A 21,951-nucleotide genomic window follows, 5' to 3' on the forward strand; every position below is an offset into this window, starting at 1 on the left:
AGTGTCACAAGAAAGAAAGTAATGGTGTGCTACTGTTGACAATGGATGTTAAACTTTTCCTTGACAGGAAAAACCTCTCCAGACGTTGACACATAAAGACGTTTCTGATCCGGTACCTTGGGTTGACAGTTGACAGTTGTATGACTGCCATCACTGAGCTACGAGAATGCCTTTGTAGGGCACCAGCTCTGGGAATGCCCAATTGGAACAAATGCTTTGTGTTGTTTTGTAGTGAAAGGGAAGACTGCGCTTTTTCAGTACTGGCACAGATGAACAGAAGCAATGGCAGACCTGTCGCATATTTTTCTGTGACTCTTGATCCTGTAGCTGTAGCGTTGCATGGATGTTTGAAAGCGGTTGCATCTGCATGTGTGCGTCTTGAGCACTGTGAAAGCATAGTCATTGGACATTCACTGACTGTGTTTGTGCCTCACTCATGGAAATACTGTTGACCCGTACTCGGACATGGTGTCTAACCAATAGTTGTCTTACAAAGTATGAACAAATACTTTTGGACACAGAGAACATAACACTTTAAAGATGCACCATTTTTAACCCATTCTCTCTGTTTCCATTACCTGGACATAAAACTGTGACTGATGAAGTTGAACATGATTGCTAGGATGTGACTGAGTTATGTACGAAGCCCTAACTTGATATACAGTATGAACCATTGTCTGAATCTGATCATTTGCTATTTGTTGATGTCTCCTGTTTGGGAGACAATGGAGGAAATCTGAAAGCTGCTTATGCCATTTGTTCAGTTGCAGGCGTTGTGGAAGCATCATTTGATTTGATTTGATTTTTATAATGCACAAACAAGAGGTGTTGTTGCTGCAGACTGACAAGTGATTGGGAAGCAGGAGGGTGGAATACTATTCTTACCCAAACAGCCAGGTTTTTAATACCTTTCATAACCTAATGAGGAAGGACATGGTTTTTATATCAGAGGGCAAGTGATTCCAGTTTTGGGCCGCACAAAGAATTATACTCCTGCCCCCCCAAGTGGTCAGTTTATGCTTGGTTTTTACCAGGTCTTCCCTCATGGTTGCAAGGAGTGTATTCGGTGCAGGTTTCCGAACCTTGACGCAGGCTTGCAGCATTTCAGAACAACTCAGAGTGATAATTGTTACCGATTGTTACCGATAGTCAGCACAGCTTGGAGTCATACACTGCTTGCCCATATTGCAGTAGTCAAGTGCAAAGCTCATAGGCAGGGCACTGACTATGTGACCATTGGCAAAAGATATGCTGACAAAATGGCCAAGTACTGTGCCATAAATTCACTTACGTTAAAGGGGGATTTTAATAATGATGCATCAGACATCACAAATTCCAACCTGTTGTTAACTGCTATAGACACGTGGGAAGAGGTTAGGCGATTGCTGGAAGAGGTGACAGACACAGTTGGGTGCAAGCTGGTTGCACTAAAAGGGAAGATTAAGTTTGGATTTACACTTATGGCAGACTTGATTTACATGCCAGTGTGTTAAACCCTATGGCTAGACATTATCAGGGTCCTGCACATGTGGGAAGAGATGCAATGATGCTTCTATTTCGACAGGTGTGGCTCAACACCAGATTCAGATTGATTAATGTAAGTCTTTGTCATCGCTGCGTGGTGTGTCAACAGCAAAGTGCTGGAAAGAGAATACCTGTTACAATGAGCCATGTAGGAAAATCAGCAAGTCCCTTTCACCGAATGCAAACGGACTTAAAAGAAATGCCCCTTTGCAATGGTTTGAAATATGTTTTGGTCTTTGCTTGCATTATTTCAAAATGGGTGGAAGCTTATCCAACACACAGAAATGACAGACTCACAGTAGCTAAATTATTGTTGAGAGAGCTGATTCCACAAATCGTATTTTCGACTTCACTTGAGTCAGTCCGAGGTACTCATCTTAACAATGAGGTCCTGAAAATGTTATGTGCAGCATTGCAAGTTGAGCAGAAGCTCTATTGCATTTACCGTCCAAAGGCTTCTTGACTTGTGGAGCAGATAAATTGCACTTTGAAATCTTGATTGACGAAGATGTGTGCTTCAACATTTTTAAAGCAGCCAGATGCATTGCCTCTTGTGTTGATGAGTCTGAGAAGTACACCAGATAGGAGGACAGGATTGTCGCCCCATGAAGTCATTATGGGCAGAGTGATGAGACAGCCAGCTGTTCCTGCAAATGCTCTCATCAACATTACAGATGATTTGATACTGGATTACTGCAAAGGTTTGGCTGATGTGGTGCATTCTGTGTCTCACCAGGTTGGAGAAGCTGCCCTTGCGACTCAACAGCAACAGTGCCGTGACCTCAGTCCTGGTGACTGGGTAATGGTGAAGAAGCACATGTGAAATTCATGCTTGAAACCTCAGTGGAAAGGGCCTTACCCTGTAATCCTGATCACCAACATTGCTGTGAAATGAGGAGGTCTCCTGAACTGGGCACACGCTGCCCACACTTGCAGAGTCCCATGTCCCCTTGATACAACAGCACCTGTTCCTGATGTGCTGGTGGTTACAGTGAGACAGAGGAAGCAGGTTAGTCAAGCTATTGGGGACCAGCAAGTAGCTGGACATCACTCAGTTGACCTGAGGGGGGAGGGTCTGAAACAATCAAGCTTTGTTGGTCCTGAAGGGTCTCAGCCAGTAGAGTTTACTACGAGAGATATAGATCCTAACAAAAGGCCTAGTGCAGCAATAAAGTGAGATGTACCTGGAGACTGTTGGCCCAGAAGAGGTGACATACTGTGATGCTGTTTAACTAAAGCCCAAGTGTGAGTACCACGGCCTATTCCTGAAAGTTCTGATCAGTGTGATCAAAGTGACAGTGATGACGAGAGAACAGCTGTAAGGAAATCAAAAGGAGCAAGAGTACCTATTCAAAACTACTCATCTTCTGAATGGACTTATCTGGCCGAAAATGTATGGAAGCAGGAGTTTGCTACCTTTTGCCTTAACAATACGAGTCCACCTCAACCTCCTTGAAACAAACTTTTTTGTGGGTTTGAATTTCAATCTTGGTGTACCATTTGAAGGACTGGCACAATTTATCCTAAATATACTCATCAACTAAACTGATATGCGTATTTTCCATACAGAACTGAACCATTGAACTGGGCCTTAGTGTTTTTGTGCTGAACTTTGTTGAATTGCTCAAATTGCCTGCTGCTATTCTTGATTTATAGTTAAACGGTCTGAATTAGTGCCAGTCATAAGGCCTAACACTGAAATCTCTCTGGATGCAAACGTATATATGCTGGAATCATTTCTGTTATTGTCCTAATATTAGTTGCATTGCTGCTTAATTTAAAAACTTGCCGCATTAAGTACCTGTTGAAGATTCTAAGCTTACAACATCTTTTAAAACTGTCAAAACAAATAACACTGATTCTAATGCTTGGAATGAAAAAACTTAGCATCTTGATATTTCAAAAACTGATCCTTCATTAAATGTCTACACTAGGTTATGAAATGAATACATTGACAGAATGAATGCTAGTGATTGCTACGTATGTATGCAATTACCTGCATCAGTTGCTGAAGGTGTTACCTGTCATAGTCTATTGTTAATATCTGGAATTTCTTGTAGTCTATTAACAAGTTTATTTTATGGTACTGATCGCTTGCAGTATTATTATTCAAACGAAGATTTTATCTTTTTTCTGAACTTCCCGTACTAAAAAGCTTAAAGCCACATCCTGAAGCTTCACTAGCGGAAACTATGGGGCATATATTTAGACCAACAGAATCTGTGGACATGGCTTATGCACATAGAAATAACCTAACGTAAATTAGGGACAGCTGAAAATAAATGCATAGGTTTAGTAGAAAGTAGATGAGGTAATGTGACAGTTAAATCTATTCCTCCTCCTAAACTAACTCTTTAGAATTTACCTGAAGTAGAACATAAAATTGATTTGCGCCCTCTCCCTGTCCAGTAAGGAGACCACTGCTGCGCCTTCTCTGCACCTCCCCTTGGTAACTGGTTCTGCGCGCAGTGGCTGTAGATCACTGCGGGAGCACCCCCTCTGCTATTGGCAGTTCCACTCTGAGAGATGGCCGATGCTCCATCCCTGGTTGTGCACAAGGGGCAGGCTGTGCAGCAGCGCTCTACCAGGCCTGTCTGACACCGTGACCTCACACTTCCATGGGCTATGGTCCGAGGTGACCCAAAACAGCGCAGGCTAACATTCAACAAGACCCCAGCCCGGCAATGGCAGTGGGGGGCGCTAGATGCTTTCACTGCTGCACTGTCCAGTACTGAGGACCTCATGATTGAGCTAGGAGCAGGCTTTAGGGCCCTGGACAGCCGTTTTGATACCCTAGACAAGCACCTAGACTCGGTGATGGTACCTCTGGACCACCATGAAAGGAGATTGGATACTGTGGAGGGCAGGGTTTCAGATCAGGAGGGCGGGGCGGACCATTCAGCCAAGAGGATAGACCATATGGAAAGACTTCTCAAGACAGTTGCAATGAAGAATGAAGATTTAGAGGCAAGAAGTGGACACAACAATATACGCATCCTGAGTATACCGGAATCAATGAACACTGGCTGCCTGGATCAGTTTATGGAACATCTCCTAGTCAACTTGTTTGGCAAAGAACCTCTCACATCCACCTTAGTGGTGGAAAGGGCTCCCCACTCTCTTAGACCTTGCCTGAACCCTGGATGCCCTCTGCAACCACTCATCGCATGCCTGCAAAATTTCCGGGACACAGTCTTGCGCCTGGCTAGAGAAAAGGGACCACTCCCTTGGCAAGGTTCATTTGTCTCTTTATATTCAGACTTTACTGCAATGGTCCAAGAAACCCACAGCAATACACCGGTGTCAAGGCCACACTGCGTATCTCGGCCTCTGCTATGGTATGGTATATCCTGCATTTCTTTGGATGGAGGTAAACGGCAGACCACGGCTATTCGATAACCCAACAGTAGCACAGGACTTCTGCCGCAAGTACTCTGAGAAGCAAACGTCACACCGGAATGCCTCACCTGAGGGATCGCCATCGGACACAAACTCAGGCATAAGTGCCTAACTTTTTTCCACAGGCTGACATCTTTTTGGTCCCAGTTCGGCTGTAGCTATGGAACATATGTGCTGAAGATTGACTCATGGTGTTGCCTGTCTTCCTAACACGTGGACTCACACATAACATGTTAGTATATGGCAAACTGCATTGTTCATTGCAACTTTTCATCCATAAAGGAAGTGCAGACCCTGCGTAGCGTTGCCACTCCTCGAGTGTGTTCTGCAATTAAATGTTTAGATATAATTTTATGCTGCAAGAATTGATGATTGTGGTAACTCTAACTTAATCCGTTTGCCCATGCTAAGAGAACACTTATGAACCATCCTTCTGTCTTTGTTGGTGGTAAGAATGATTAATTCTAAACCATCCTCTTTGTGGATTCTTTAATTTACTTTGGCTAGATGTGTGATTTTATATTTCCAGCTGTTAAACTCATGACTGAGTTTCTTTAAATGTTACTTATATGCATTGATTTAGGATCTTTAATACCATAACCAAATTATCTAAATTTGTCTGAGTCTTTTATTGTCTTAATGTTTTTTCTCCAGAAACTGTGCTTTTAATTTTATGATTTCTAAATGCCTGCTAGAGAAAGTCATAGATTATTTCCAGAACATCAAGCTCTTTTGCTCTTGTTTTGTGTAGCAACAACAGAGCTCTTAGTTTGCATAGTTCTTCTTAGACTAAACTTCTTTAGGAGGTTGGGTCTTTCAATTGCAATACTCTTCTTTTTTAATAGCAAGGTTCTGAAAGCAATGTATATGAACATGATTGCCAATTTGTGAGTTGGCTGCCAATTATTGGTCCCTATTCAGTGCTTAATTTGTAAAATATTAAGTGCAGGAGTTCAAAAAAAAATTGGGAGGCCCCACCTACTTTTCCAGCTACGCCCGCTTCCTCCAGCGGCTCCACCCACTTCCTTTATTGGTTCCACCTACATCCACAAGCCTCAATACTTCATAGCCACCTCCTCACATCTTGAGTTCCACAAGAAGCTGAAGACCTGGCTCTTCACATAAGCACCTCTGGGACCTCACACCTGCACAGCTGCCCAAGTGCTTGGATACCCTCTCGGGTGATTAGTGTGATAAAACAAATAAATATATCATAACATAATGTAACATATGGGAAGCCTCTGACAACAACTTAAAAGTGAACTCAAATTAGAGAATGTGTGTAATTCTCAAAGTGCATCTTTAGGAAAGGTCATTAGAAGACTTGAGCCAGCTTTGCAAACTAAAGAGAATGTGCTTGTATTGTGCTGTTTAAAAGAAAGGTGGGGATGAAGGAAGAAATACATTAAAGAAGGCAGCAACAAATGCAGGCAGGAAGGGGAGTACTGGAGTGAGGACATATATGAGTAACAGATGAAAGAAGGAGGAAATCAGAAAAAGAATGTGAACGGAAGAAATGAAGGGATAGAGGGAGAAAGGAAGTGAATGATGTGTGATGGATAAATCGAAAGAAGAAAGGAAAGGAGCAAGATAAGCATAAGGAAGAGTTGATGATAAGAAAGAAGGAAATTAAAGAGGAGGTGAAGGAAGGAGGAGGAAAAAAAGAAAGTAAGAAAAGAATGGATAAAGAAAAAATAAATGCACCAAGGGAGGAAGGATGGGAAATGAATGAGGTTGTAAGGAAGCAAGAATGGAATGAGGGTGTAAGCAAGAATGGAATGAGGGTGTAAGTAAGCGAGAAGCAATACGGCAAAGGAGGCATGGCAGGAGATGCAGAGGAAGAGAAAAAGGGAAAAGAAAAAGATGGGGCGAAGGAACGAAAGGAGGGCAGGGGAATGGATATGAGTATGAAAGATACGGGGTCAAGGAGGGACAGAGAGAATAATGACAGTGTAATATTGCAAAGAAATTGAAAAACAAAAGATTGAAATACATTTGTGTCCTTAACATACTATGTACGTTTGTAAAGCACATATTCACCACTGAATTTAAAATGTTGTTATCCAGCTCATAGGCACAAGTTTTATCAACCTCAGAAATAAGAAATACTGAGTTGGCACACCAAGATTTAAATGTATGACCCTGAGGACAAACACTGATTCCTGGAGTGGATATAATGAAATGAGCAAGAAGGAAAAACATAAAAGGTAGCGTGAGGAAGGAGGAATGGTCTGAAGGTAAAGATAGATACAGTAGACAAAGAATGTGAAGAGTAGTGAGGAAAGCAGAGATAGGGAGTGCAAGACTGGCGTGGAACATGATGAGAATGAAAAAAAAGGAAAGAGGAAAAGGGGAAGAAGAACAGACAGCGGGAGTGCGTGAAAAGAGACTGCAAGGGAAAGATGAGAAGGTAAAAAATAATTAGCAGTTAATGAGGGGAGGTGGCGATTAAGAGGAAACGTGGATGTAGGGCAGAAAGAAAGAAGAATGGAGAGAAGTGAAGGAGTAAGGGGTGAAGGGTAGGAAGAAAAGCAGATACTGAGGAACAGCAAGAAAAGAGTACACCTCTGCTTTATTAAAAATAGAGTAATTGATTATGTAAAGTTGAGGGGTGACAGGGCTGCATCGTTCTTGGCCTGCCTCTTGAATGCATACCTGTGCTGTCCAAGACGCACAATAGCGATTTAGGACACCATAATACTGAGTGACAAGCTTGGGGGAGGTGCCATTTGGGCATGAATTATGAGAGCATGTGCCATGTGTTAGTTCTAAGACCTAGTTCTTTCAGAGTGTATGTGACCATGGAGCTCCCCCCACCTCCTTAAGCTTGGTGCATGTGCCGCCAAAAGAGATTGATGCATCGGGCACCAGAAGCGCCAAAGCCAGCGCTGCCAACATGTTCACTTACAAAACTCTTTAAGTCAACCACTCACATTGACTTGAGTATTGAAAAATACATCACAAATTAACTAGCTCCATGTGAAGATAGAAAGAATGCCATATTTTTAAATGATGGCTTCCTTTTATAATTTGTCCACTTCAGGCTTGTTTGCACAGGTGTGCCTGTGTAGTGCATCCTAAACATTCTACATTTTAACAAGTGTGCACTGAATCCTTTGCACAACATGAATGACTCTGCAGTCCTCAAGAGGCAACAGTGGTGGAAGAACCAAAAAGTATTTTATGACTCTTTCAATTCAGCTCCTTAATGGTAATTATTTTTTCAAATCAGTTAACCCTTTCCATCTTATAATCAGACAATTACATACAGTTTAGTGGGTCAGGGGTGGTATTTTACCATAAGTGGTTTTAATTATGGAGACGGATAATGGTGTCCGCAGCTTACTATTGCTCATTTTGCTTTTGGACACTTTAATCAATAGGCATGGATGCTTGTATCAATACGTGTTGTGTTCATTCATCTAGTAATTGAATTTAGGGGAAATCAAACGAAAGGACACACTTGCAGAGATAATGGTCACACAAATGCCAAGAAATCACATATGCCAGTGTTAGCCCAATAGCGATCTAAACAGCTATGCTAATGTGCACTGCTCTTTTATAGCGTAGCTATCTCCTTTCACAGCAAAAAGTATTCAACATTCTTCCGGCATTGCAGACTCATGGTCGCATCCTTAATGTATTAAAAGAATAAAAAAGTTAAAAAGTGAGGCCATTGCAATATGCGTATGTGCCAAACATAGCCTAAAGGCATAGAAATACACTTCAAACCTTTGTAAGCCACCAAAAGAAACATTTTAAGCACCGACCAACACAAACTGACCTAGACTGAGTGCAGAGCAGCACATGCACACCGTAGGTAGTGGTGGGCCATGAGCACTTTGCATGCACAATTAGAGACAGCTCCAGGTCAGTTCTGATAAAAATGCATGCTTCCCACTCTTTTAATTTAAAAAAGGAAGGCAGAAAAATAATATTTCCACAGATTTAATTTTCATAGTATCCTGCTATCAACCCAAACTATGAGACTCAAGCGCAGCTTCTGGCAACCATCATCTGGATTTTACAAGGCAATAAATTAGGGTGACCAGATTTTCAGGCGGAAAATCCGGGACAGGCACAGACATAGAAATAGGACTAGATGTCCTATTACGTCTCAAGGTATCAAAGGTGATGCCAACAACTATAACCATCTCCCTCTGAATCCCTTCTCCAAATACAGAGAATGATTGGAATAAATATCTCAAAGTCTTATCGGCAAGCCCCTCTGCTCTCCGTTTCTTCATTTCCCTCCAACAAGGGCACGTAGTCCTTTGGGTGACCTGAGAAATCCCAGAAGATGCAACTCCCTGCTGCAGAGTTGACATCCTGTCCTGGACTGATTGTCAGAGACGTCCAGAGCCAACTGATCCATCCTTGATACCCAAGACCGTTTGACCACCATCATCCCCGAATACTGCATATTGGAAAAATCAGACATTTTAAAAATTGCATTTAAATCAATAACGACGTCTGTTGAACAATGTTTTTTTTGATTCTTTTCCAGCATATACATACCGTCAGAATAATTGCTATATACATCATGATTCAATAATCTTGCGCAAAACGATATACATGTTAATTATTAGTTTTTAAAACACGGATGGAAAGGGAGGAAGGAGAAGTACATCACAAATCTTTGCAACCATGTCCGGGACGTCTGGTCACCCAGGTGAGGTTTATATTATGGCCACAGAAGGTGAGAACCCAGTAACTGTTCTTCTTCAGTGTTCCAGAGGATGCTGTCTTACAATAACTTCCAGGTGAGTTCTGAAATATAGAGTGCTCTCTGGTGCTCTCTCGGTGTAGAAACAAATTGATGGGGTCCCCAGCAGAATGTGATGAGGGGCCCCAGAGTCTCGCATATGTCACAAATATTCAGTAAATGGCTGAATTCGACTTAGACTGTGAAAATTGAGAGTGAGAAACCCCTCTTCTGCCTCCACCGTGCAGTATCATATTTTGTGCATATTGCATGCTTAAGTGAAAAGGAAAACTGGGCATAATTAAAAACAACACCCAACATTGAGGCGATGTCCTTACATTTTTACCGTGACGCTAAATGAGGAACAAGTGCAGGGCAAAAGATATGAAGTGGAAGGACAGCGGTGGCCCCTACGATAAATCTAAAGCACAGGCCCTCAGCATGAGAGACAGGATATTAGAAAAACGTGCCTAAATGCCAGGTGGTTAAGTTATCTATTTGTTGTGCATGCGGCTCTTGTTGCTTTTGTGGATCAAGTCAATCTAATATATCAAAATTATACCTGTATTAACGGCACCGGTGCTCGTATATTTTCACTCATGCTGGACGTTGTATTTGTAAAATGTTTATGAGCAGTCCTGCACACTTCCAGCGTGCCGTGCCACAGCTCAGCTAAAAGCCCGCCCTCAGCCATTCTTTAACGGAAATGAATTAATGTTCTGTGAAAGGCAGGCGCAATCTGCTCACGACGTGACATCACTAACGTCATGACCACGCTCTTTCACTTTCAGTATGTGGACCAGGGTGGGACTCCCTATGAAACATACCAGACAGCAGCCACAGGAGAGCAGGAAATTATTTTAATTATCGAGCCATCGATCTGCCAGAGAAGAAAACTAACATAGACCCAGGCCGGTGAAATAAGTGCCGGTGCTGAGCAATGGAAAGCTCCGGCACAAATTAAGCACTGTCCTTATTGGGTGGCTGACAGTGAAACATCCTGATTTCTCACCCCTCACTACAACGAAGAAAGGTCTATCAGAGGACCAGCCCCTCTGTGGGCGAAGTATAGAATCTGAGTAAAAACAGTTACTCGTATGGGCACAGTGCCAGGAAACCAGTATATTGCTTCCACTGCAACCCTACTATGATGCTGATTTTTGTGTAGGTCAATATTTGGGGGTTTGATAATATGACAGTCATGCATAGAATCATCCACATGTGGGCAGCATACACAAAATATTGATTTCCCATTTGCAGCACTGCACACATTTATAGTCTCAGCAGACTCTACCTTTGGCCTTCCTGGGTAGTAGGCGAGGCAAATGAGGCCAGAATATGGCTAGTTTACCAGTCAGTGAACATAAACCAGAATTGAGGGCATTCTCATTTGCGCATCCACTACCAAACCGTTAAATGATGTTAATTGGATGACATTTTTTAAATAGACAGCTACAAAGCGGCATGGAATAGCAAAAAATAATAATAATAATTTATTCAGCATCACCTTAACCCACATGATTTATGTACACGCAAATAAAACCGTGAAAAATGTAAATAACCAAATATGTCTACAGTCCAGATCTGAAACGCATGTATGTTGTTGCCAGCAAAATAATCCAAAAGACATCATAGCAGTATGTCAAACGCAAGATTTTGTTCCCTCGACATCCGCGTGTAAAGCATGTATCTCGTGTGTTGTTATACTGGGTTTGTAAGCAGAACTCCCATTGTAAGAAGGCTTCATGACAAACGGCGATATCGGCGGCTGCGAGAACGGTAGCACTTCCTGCCCAGAGCACGGCGCGTGCAGTCAGGATCCTATCAGCATTCAGGACCGCTCTCTGCAGCCAGGATGTGTTGCTCCTCGGGGGTTAAATGAGGTGAGGAGTACCAGAAGGCCGTGATGAACACGTTGACGGCCGTGATAACCAGGATTAACCCAGTCACAATGTTATTCAGCAGGTGAACTCTACAAGAAGAAGGAAAAAAAAACACAGAAAATTGATGAAAGCAATCCCACTGGTTAACAGTAGTATTTTTCCCATTTCACGTACAGCGTTTTCAAACAAGGGCGTAGAAGGTACTGAATTTTTAGGGCGTACACAGACAGCCTCCGAGAGCCGAGTCCGGATCTGACTTGGCTCTGGGAGTCAGAGAATAAGGCGATTCATTGAAAGTTGTAAATCAGGCAACAGTCATGAAAAAACATGATAAAAGCTCTTTAAAATTAAACAACACGTATTTTTCGACATTTCTCAATGCCTCAATTAAGTACATATAATTTCAACACTGATTTAAGTGACATTGCCACAGGTTATCCAAAATCTGTCAGTTAATCACGCTCTCTATTTGCATGTCCTAAACGGTTGCTACATGTGAAGCAATATATTTATATTCACTGAGATTTTTTTTCTGTTCACAGATCCTGAAATTAATTTATACAGTATACCCTCAAACAGTGAAGACATGGGTGAGTGGGAAAGCTGAGTTTATGTTTGCTGGTTGCAGGTGTCTAATTCAGACGTCGTTCTCTCTTCTGTTTAACAGCAAAGGTCGGTGCTTTTTGTGATCAGTTACTTCATGTTTTCGTGTTAGTACATAGAGTTCAATAAATACACTTATTACATCACAGGCAATATACAGACATACACGTGTGTGTGGTCACAAGAAGTGTGTTTTTCTGTTGTTAATATTTCCACAGATGCAGAAGATCAAACACAGGGACAGAGCCTGTCTATCTGAAGCTTTGCGCACATCACGTGACTCTCCTTGAAGAGCAGCAACCTTAGGTGCAAACTCAGTGGGCTTTAAGACCTATTATTTCTAATATTTAATTATGGTCATTGCGGTGCTGATGCTTGCCTAAAATCATTCTTATTCTTAAGTCAGGAAAGCCGGCAGTAACATAACCTCTCCTGCCTTTCCTTTCTCTGCTGGCTTGCCTAACTTGACAAACAGAACGATTTTAGGAGAGGCTGAGCACCTCAGTGACTGTAATTAAATAACAAAACAGAGAGGCCATAGAGCCCCCACAGAGTTTGTTACTCAGGTTGCAGCACTTTAAGGAAACTTAGGCGATGTGCAGCATGGCTCGAGCCCAAAACGAGCTGAGCTTTCATGTGGCTGCTGCTTGCCATCCATGCTCTAATCTCATGCCCCAAGAATTGAAGAGGAAGCCTTGGCAAAGCCAATAGGTTTCACCTACGTGAGAGATGTTGGCTTTGCTGATGTCTTTAAGCCTTGTACAGCAGCATCGAGTGGAGTAGAGTGGAGTGGCATGGCATAGAGTAATATGGAGTGGTGTAGAATTGAGTAGAGTGGATTGGAGTGGTGTAGAGTGGCTTGGAGTGGCGTAGAGTGCAGTGACGTAGAGTGGTGCAGAGTTGAGTTGCGTAGACTGGAGTCGCGTGGCATAGAGTGGGATAGCATAGAGTAGAGTGGAGTGGTGTAGAGCAGAGCGGAATAGTGTAGAGTGGCAAATAGTAGAGCTGAGTGGTGTAGAGTGCAGTGGCATTGAGTGGCTTGGCAAAGGGTAGAGTTGAGTAGAGTGGAGTGGGGTAGAGTAGAGTGGTGTGGAGTAGAGTGGAAGTGGTAAGCATAGAGTGGTGTAGAGTGGCTTGGAGTGGCATCGACGAGAGTGGCATATAGTAGTGTGATGGTGAGTGATATGGGTAGAGTGGGGTAAAGTAGAGTGGCGCAGAGTAGAATGGCATAGAGTGCAGTGTTGTAGAGTGCAGTGATGAAGAGTTGTGCAGAGTAAAGTGGCATATAGTGCACTGGGATAGAGTGCAGTGGAGTTGAAAGCTGTAGAATAGAGAGTCATAAAGTGCAGTGGCACAGAGTAGAGTGGTGCAAGGTATAGTAGGGTGGCATAGAATAAAGCGCAGTGGTGTACAGTGCAGTGTTGTAGAGTGTTCTGGCCTAGAGTGCATTGGCATCGAGTGCAGTGGGATAGAGGAAAGTGGTGCAGAGGAGAGTCACGTAGAGGGCAGTGGTGTAGAGTAGAGTGCTGTGGAGTAGAATGACATAGAGTGCTGTAGCATAGAGTAATGTGGTGGATAGAAGAGTAGAGTGGCATAGAGTGCCATGGCATAGCGTGCAGTAGCAAAGAGTACAGTGATGCAAAGTTTAGTAGAGTGCAGTGGTGTAGAGTAATGTACACTAGAGTACAGTGGTGTAGAGTAGAGTGGTGCAGAGTAAAGTGCAGTGGCATAGAGTGGTAGAGGGTAGAGTGCAGTGGCATAGAGTGCAGCAGTGAAGAGTAGAATGGTACAGAGTAGAGTGTGTAGAGTGCAGCGTAACAGCTTAGAGTAGGAAAGAGTGCAGTGGCACAGAGTAGAGAGGTGCAGAGTTGAGTGCAGTGGGGTAGAGTGGTGTAGACTGCAGTGGTGTAGAGTGCAGTGGCACAAAGTAGACTAGTGCAGAGAAGATTATAGTGGCATAGATTGTGGTGGGGTGGTGTATTGTAGTGGTACAGAGTAGAGTGATTTGGCATAGAGTGCAGAGGGTGCAGTGGTGTACAGTGCAGTGGTGCAGAGTAGAGTGCAATGGAATAGAGTGCAATGGCGCAGAGTGCAGTGGCATAGGGCAGATTACAGTGGGGTATAGTTAAGTGGTGCAAAGTGGAGTGTAGTGTTGTAGAGTAAAGTGGCATAGAGTGCAGTAGCATAGAATGGTGCAGATTAAAGTACACTGGCACAGTGGCATAGAGTGCAGTGATCTAGGGTAGAGTGGTGCAGAGTAGATTGGTGTAGAATGCAGTTGCATAGAGTAGAGTGTTGCAGAGTAGAGTGCAGTGGTGTAGAGTGTAGTGATGTAGGGTGCAGTGGTGTAGAGTGCAGTTTCCTAGAGTGGAGTGGTGCAGAGTAGAGTGCAGTGGAGCAGAATGCAGTGCATAGAGTAGACTGGTGCAGAGTAAAGAGCCGTAGAGTGCAGTGGCATAAACTGCAGTGGAGTAAAATGCAGTAGTGTGAAGTGGTGCAGAGTAGAGTGTCACAGAGTGCAGTGGTCTAGACTAGAGAGGTGCAAAGTAGAGTAGAGTGGTGTAGAGTATGATGTTGTAGAGTAGAGTGCAGTGGTGTATAGTGCAGTGACGTAGAGTGCAGTGGAGTGGCTTAGAGTGCAATGGGGTAGAGTAAAGTGGAGCAGAGTAGAGTGATGCAGAATAGAGTAGAGTGGCATAGAGTGCAGTGGCATAGAGTGCAGTGGTGAAGAGTAGAGTGGCATAGAGTGCAGCAGTGCATAGTAGGGTTCAGTGGCATAGAGTTCAGTGCCGTAGGGTAGAGTGGTGCAGAGCAGAGTGGTGCAGAGTGCAGCTTCACAGAGTAGAGTGGTGAAGAGTGCAGTGGTGTAGAGTACAGTGGCGTAGAGTACAATGGCGTAGAGTACAGTGGTGTGGATTGCAGAGGCACAGAGTAGAGTCGTGCAGAGTAGATCACAGTGGCGTAGACTGCAGTGGCATAGAGTGAAGTGGTGTAAAGTGCAGTGGTGCAGAGTAGAGCGCATTGGCATACATTACATTGGCATAGAAAGCAGTGGTATACAGTGCAATGGTGTAGAATAGAGTGCACTGGCCTAGAGCAGAGTTGTGCAGAGTAGAGTGCAGTGGCGTAGAGTGCAGTGGGTAGAGTAGAGTGGTGCAAAGTAGAGTGTCATAGAGTGCAGTTGCATGCAGTGCAGTGTCCTAGAGTACAGTGGTCTAGATTAGAGTAGAGTGGTGTAGAGTGCAGTTGTTTAGTGTGCAGTAGTGCAGAGTAAAGTGGTGCAGAGTAGAATGCTGTAGCATACAGTAGAGTGGTATGGCGTAAAGTGCAGTGGCATAGAGAAGGGTGGTGCAGAGTAGAGTGTTGTAGATTGCATTGGCATAGAATGCAGTGGCATAGAGTAGAATTGTGAAGAGTAGAGGAGAATAGAGTACAGTGAAATAGGGTAGAGTGCTGCAAAGTAGAATGCAGTGGCATAGAGTGCAGTGGTGTAGAATGTAGTGGCATAGAGAAGAGTGGTGCATAGCAGAATGCAGTGGCATAGAGTGCAGTAGCATAGACTAGAGTGGTGCAGAGTACAGTGCAGTTTCATAGAGTGCAGTGACATAGAGTTCAATGTCCTAGAGGAGAGTGGTGTAGAGTAAAGTTCTATGGCTTCTATGGCGTAAAGTACAGGGTAGTGGTGGGGAGCAACATAGAAGAGAGACGGATGGGAAGGAATAGAAGCTATATGGATGAAGATATGGGAGATGAGCTGAAAGCATAAGCACTCATATGCCTCGCTTGAACACTAAGAAAAAAGTAGCTCCAAAAACGGGAGCAGTGGATGGGCATAAATACTTAGTCCATGCTCCAGGGGAGGGCTAAACACAAGAGGACATGACGGTTGCATGCCGTGACAAACGGAGATGAAGGAAATGAGAGTGACACTGAAGCTGACAAATGGTAAGCTATGGGCAGGCTGTATGCCCACTGTATGTAAACACCATATCTCGCAGAGAAGGCGCATGCGCTGTCAAGGGAAAACCTACGAAAGCCTTTGATGTAAAACAGGAGAGTGAAAAAATTATCCCATCTAGTGGCTGAATTGCACAATGAGACACCAAAAAACACTGGTATGAATCTTCGCTGAGTGAACAAAATGTGTGTCCTTTTGCAATTATCTCTATTGTGTTTGATTGTATAGACTACATTATTGTCCCATGTATAATAAGAATCTAGGCCACAAATAGGGTGCATGTTACAACTGACTTTCCTCTTAGTTCACTAAGGGGCATTGTCGTCAGGGAAGGGGGGCATGAATGTTTCTAAGTTCATGTTTAAAAACTGTCACTTTTAATAAAGGCCTGTCAATGTAGTAAATCTGATAAGGTGAAACGCCTCCATATGTTAAAGAAATATGGTATCATGAATTTTGTTTAGACTTTGTTTTTTTGTTGCACAAATTACACAGGAAACATTATTAAGGCTCGGCTCATGCACAGACTCTCAAAGCCAAATTGAACCCTTGACTTTGCTCCGACTCATCTCTCCCTGATACTTTGTTGGCTCACCCACCTGTATTGCTGAATCACATAGTGCAAAAAACATTTGCCTTCTCCAATTGCTTTTAGCAAGATGAAAACAGTGGGGGGTGGTGTCTCTAAAAAGGGGTTTGCCAAAAAGGAACATCTAGGAATACTGTCCTATTAACTGTGTGACCTAAAGCGTGAACACTTGAATCCTATGCTTCACACAGCGCTGCATCGGATCAGCAGACCAGTATTAGGGTACCTCTTTTTGAGTTTTCTGTTTGTGAATTCAGGCATATCACACAACAACAAACACATATTCCAGATGTATTAGCTTTTTCAATACTTGTCAATACTAATTTTCAATCATTATCAGGGAATGAATAACAATAGTGCTATTATTGAGAATAATTAAAATTGAAAATATCTCAGTTCTGAAATCTGAAATTGTCAATTAAACATTGCAAGGGTCTGCAAATGGAGGACTGGTCCTCTGATTGCCTCGGTCAGTCTCATTATCCACTTCACCTCACTTTGCCCTGCAATCACCCACTCTACGTAATTCATGCCCTTTCTTTCCCCGAACCTGTCTTTTAGAACTCTTTCCATATGCATCTCTCACGACTTCTCACTCTGTCCTTCTGAATGTACTTCCACAAATTTCTCCTTCACCACGCTCTCCCTCTAATGCAGACACACGTGCACATTTCTCCTCGCCTTTAATCACAACATTGAATTTTCTTTGATGGCACCGTCAATATTTTAAAAGCTGTGTATACCTCCGTAACACACTTTCCTATACAATGAAAATTATTATTGTCACAAATGCAGGGGCAGCTGGCATGGCTCGTGGGTGAGGGGTGCCGGTGCAGGGGCCACGAGGGTCGCGGGGAGTGTCGCGGGGGGGAGGCTGGGTTTAGAATTAAAAATAAATATTTACCTCAAGGCCGGGTCCTGTGTCTTCTGTGCTCCTGCTCTCCTGAGTCCGTTTCCAGGAACAGGAAGCAGGCAGCCAGGCTCCCACCCCTAAGCCAATCACAACGCTCCAATGGAGCGTTGTGATTGGTCTGAGTGCCGTGGCATGGTGCTCAGCCAGGGACTCTAGGGGTGGGCATGTTCACCATGCAGGCTGTAATGCAGCCTGCATGGAGTACAGGGAACTGGGCACGACTGCTTTGGGCGGCTCAAGTGTGCCGACCAAACAGTCATTGCGCACTTGAGTGGGCAAACCACTCCGCCTCTGCCCTGCTCCAGGAGTGGAGCAGCCCCGCCCACCCTCCCGCCGCCAAAGGAAACATTACATGATAATAATTAAAAGTTATTATCATGTTATGCTTCCTCTTCTCTCACTGCTTGAAAGCAGTGGGGCGACGCTCCTCCTCCATCATAGCGTAGGAGCAGCCACTGCACAAATGTGAGTGTTGCTCTGCACTCTCTGCAAAGATGCCAACGACTTTGTCAGTAAGCTTTCTCTACACCTTGTGACCAAATGAATGGCACTGTGAGAAACTCGCACTTCCTTCATCTCAAAGTTCAGAACTCTCATTCGTGCCCACTCATGAACAACCATCCTCATCCTAGGCTCATTCAGACTCCATGACTCAGATCCCTGAGACCCGTATGCTGCATGAAAAATGAAACCACAGAAACACAAGATCTGGGCAATGCAATTTTTCTTAGGGAATGTAAAATGAAGTAAAACAGTAACTGCATGGCTGACTTGGATTACCCAAAGGGGTTTAAGATCAAGAGCGAGAAATCAATCACTGTTTTTGCCCGTAAGGTTGAGGACTTGAATATACGTCTCATTAAGGACTTACTGGCAGGACCTTCTAACCTTAAAGTCCTGCCTTTGCCACCGGGTAAATTGCATAATTGTGTGATTAAAAGTCTGCATAGGGCACACAATGATTTATTTGCACGTTATGCTCCTTTTTTTGCCTGAAAATTGGTAAATAGGGAGGGAAGTCCTTGTGGAAACAGTTTTGCAGTCATAGTTTACCCCTTGATTTAATGTGGACATTCAAAAAGCCCACAAGTGTCATATGTGAGTGGAAGTCATGTTACATCTCTACCACACTCAACTCCCAACACTCTAAGTAGTTCATTATTGACTGCTGCTGTCATTTAAGTTATACTAGGGAGCAGAATGTAAGTTAAATACCCAGGGGAGATAATAGGATAGATTTAGGGTTCATTGGTGATGGAAGCTGGCTCTCTATATAGGGCCTGATTCCGATCTTGATCGGAAGGGCTCCGAATGGGATCCGTAGCGAGCGAGTCCGATTCATAGCCGCGGTTTCTGAAGGACTCGTACTGCTGTATGTGCGAGCAAGTATGATGTGAATATCGCCTCACGCTCCGAGCAACTCGCACTTGTCAGCGAAGCCCTCCAGACGACTACAACATGGTCGACTCGTGCAGCACAATGGGTCCGATTTCTGAGCGACCAAGTAAGTTGCACGCGTCGATCAGCCAGATCGAGTCTGAGCCTCTGACTCGAAAAAGCTCCCAGAAGCGTACTTCGGGGGGCCTAGCAGGCCCCCCTTCACCAGGGAACCCCCAAATAGGTGACGGGGGGTGCCCATGGGTCCCACCATTCCAGGCATGCACAGTCCATGGGGTGCCTGCCACAGGGTGTATGCTTTTCCCCACCCTCCCATTTTTGGCAATGGGAGCCTGTGTACGAGTCTGTACGCAGGCTCCCATTGCCTTCAATGGAAGTCCAAGCGAATCGAGTCCGTATGCTTAAGGATGCATTGTACTCGCTCGCTCGGACACCCAGAGTACGTTTCGTCCGGAAAGCCCTCTAGATCCGAGCCGTACAGAGGGCTTTCCGGATGGGATCGGAATCGGGCCCATAGTGTACTAGAAAGAAGTACACTGTGCAGAGAGTCTAGAGAATTCCCAAATGGTACACAGAGGTAAAAGCAGATAATTCTAATGCTCTTTTTGTGGTAGTGTGGGAGAGCAGTTAGGCATATCAGAGGGTAGTGCTAAGCATTTGTTGTATTCACAGAGGCAATAAATGAGACACACACTCAAGAATAAATCCGACACCATTTTCATAAAAATAACGTCGATATTTATCTATTTTTTAAGACCAAGAACACAGTTCTAAGGTAAGTACTGTCACTTTCAGAGTTACGATTTTTCAAAGTTCGGACAATTTATCACTTTTGTGCACAATTACATGTACCATAGGAATCAATGGGGGACAAGAGGAACAATGCAAAAAAAATCAAGCAATGCTCTCACATTTTAAGCAGGAGAAGTTCGAGAGCACCTGGATTGGGCAGTAGCAGAGTGCTGAGGGTCTTGGAACTGGTGCACAAAGACAAAGGGGGTCACTTGAAAATTCACTACACAGATGGACTTACAGGTAAGTGTGGTGAGTCTCCAAGGAGGGAGGAGGTCGAAAGGTCCTGCGGACCATGGGAGCAGAGCTGGTTGGTCGGTGTTGTGGCCGATGGAGGTGGGTGCAGAGCAAACAGGTCAGCCAGTTGTCTTGCCTCTTTAAGTCCTCGTGGTCAGGAGCAGGCAAATTGGAAAGGTGATCTTGGGATGGCTGGGCAACTCAGGAAGTGGATCTCAGGTGTCACCACATCCTTTGATGGGTGCTTACGTCTGGTGCTTTGGGAGTCTGGAGTGGACTATTCTTCTTGGTTATCACTGTTGGGGGTCCAGTACCCCGGGTATTGTTACACCTCAGCTCCGGTAAGACCTTGTTCCTCCAAACTTAGCAGAGAGACAGATATGTCCACCTGGAGCTGCTTTACCTCTTCTTGCTTCAGTGCTACATTGAGGTAGTCGGGGAGCAGCAAGCTGGCAAACCGGGATTGGTGCCTGCGTTGTGCAGGATATTAATAACCTCACTCCGAGGGAGCTTCCCAGTGATTTCTTAAAGGTTGTAGGTGCTCTGGGGTTCTTGGAGTCCATGCAGGGTCAGGACGACACAGCAGACAGCGATTGTCAAGTCCTTGGAGCAGCTTGTAGGGTTTGGTGCTTATTTCTTCTACAGAAGGCCTTCAGTCTGGGCCAGCGGGTCTCCTTTGTCCTGGTATTCTTTAGTCCGATGAACCTGAGATTCAAGTCTCAGGCAGCCATCTAAATACTGAATTTAGGGGCGTTACAAGGAGTGAAATGTAATAGCCAATGGGCTATCTACCTTTAGGGTGTCTGCATCCTTAGTGACCACCCTTGGGGTGGTGCAGGCTAAGGGGGGGATCCCACTTCTCATCTAACCAATTGTACTGCATTTTCCTCTGCCAAAAGTAGAGCAGGAAAGGGGGCTTGGCCTTCCCCACTATTTGGGTGTTCCTGGGTTGGACTTCAAATGTGGCCCTGCCTTTGAAGCTTCCTGCCCGGGAAGTCCATCCTGTCCTGGAGGAGGTTGAAACACCCTCACCCAGAGCAGGTATTGTTTCTGTCCTCTGGGATTGCTGGCTCTCACTCCATGAGATCAGAAACATGTCTGGTGGTGGCAGACTGGTTAAAACCGGCCAGAAACCCTAGGAGTGTTTGGGTAAAAACACTACTGGGGAGAGGAGTTGGCCTAACGGCTAGGTCGGTCGACCTCGAATCTGGGGAACTGGGTTAGAGTCTCGGCAACGACGCTGAACATCCTGTGATTCTGGGCAAATCACTTAATCTCCCCGTGCCTAACAAAAAAATGAATGTAACGTAACTGGTGCTATGTAAAGCGCTCTGATACCCGAAACCTTCGGGTCAAGTTCGCGCTATATAAAACTCTGTAAAGTAAATAAAAATAAAAAAAAGTTACATTTCTAGGGGCCCTCTAATAGGGTCTCCTGTGTGAATTTATTAATAAATACAACACTGGCTGCAGTGAGGATTTCTTAAGACAAGATATTCGGTACCAAAGATCTTAGAAATCAGTGAAGCCAGTATGGAGCTAGGAAACTCGTGTATCTAGCTCATGTACTCTTTCACCCTGTTTACTTAAAACATCACATAATGGCCTGGACATTGTGGGACCATATCTGCTCATGCTGATATGCCCACTCATAGGATATAGTGCACCCTGCCTTAGGGCTAAAAGCCTGCAGTAGCGGCGACTTACCTATATATTATGCAGTGCATGGGAGGCATGGGACACAGGGCTGTGTGCCATGTCATCTCTTCATATTTTCCTGCACCATGGCACGCAGCTTGCAGTGGCAAAGTGCATAGCCTTGGTGAGGGAGCCCTGGGGTGGCACAACTAGTGCTGCAGCCCCAGAGGACCCTATTCAGTACCCATGCCCTAGGTACCAGGGGTACCACTTACTAGGGGCTTACAGGGGTAGCTGAAGTTGTGCCAATTG

The 21,951-nt window shown here is 44.4% G+C and overlaps 1 protein-coding gene across 1 annotated transcript in view; it reads right to left on the bottom strand.

Annotated features, from left to right (window-relative positions):
• Window positions 1-10,597: 10,597 nt before the first annotated feature.
• LOC146776075 (ninjurin-1-like) overlaps window positions 10,598-21,951 on the bottom strand; it is a 213,287-nt gene continuing 201,933 nt past the window's right edge. The window contains exon 4 of the mRNA XM_085637892.1: window positions 10,598-11,600. Within this exon, the coding sequence (XP_085494018.1) occupies window positions 11,453-11,600 (148 nt within the window). The 3' untranslated portion in view covers window positions 10,598-11,452. The remainder of the gene's footprint in view (window positions 11,601-21,951) is intronic.

This window comes from Triturus cristatus, chromosome 12, assembly GCF_964204655.1.
Source record: "Triturus cristatus chromosome 12, aTriCri1.1, whole genome shotgun sequence".
NCBI lineage: Eukaryota > Metazoa > Chordata > Amphibia > Caudata > Salamandridae > Triturus > Triturus cristatus.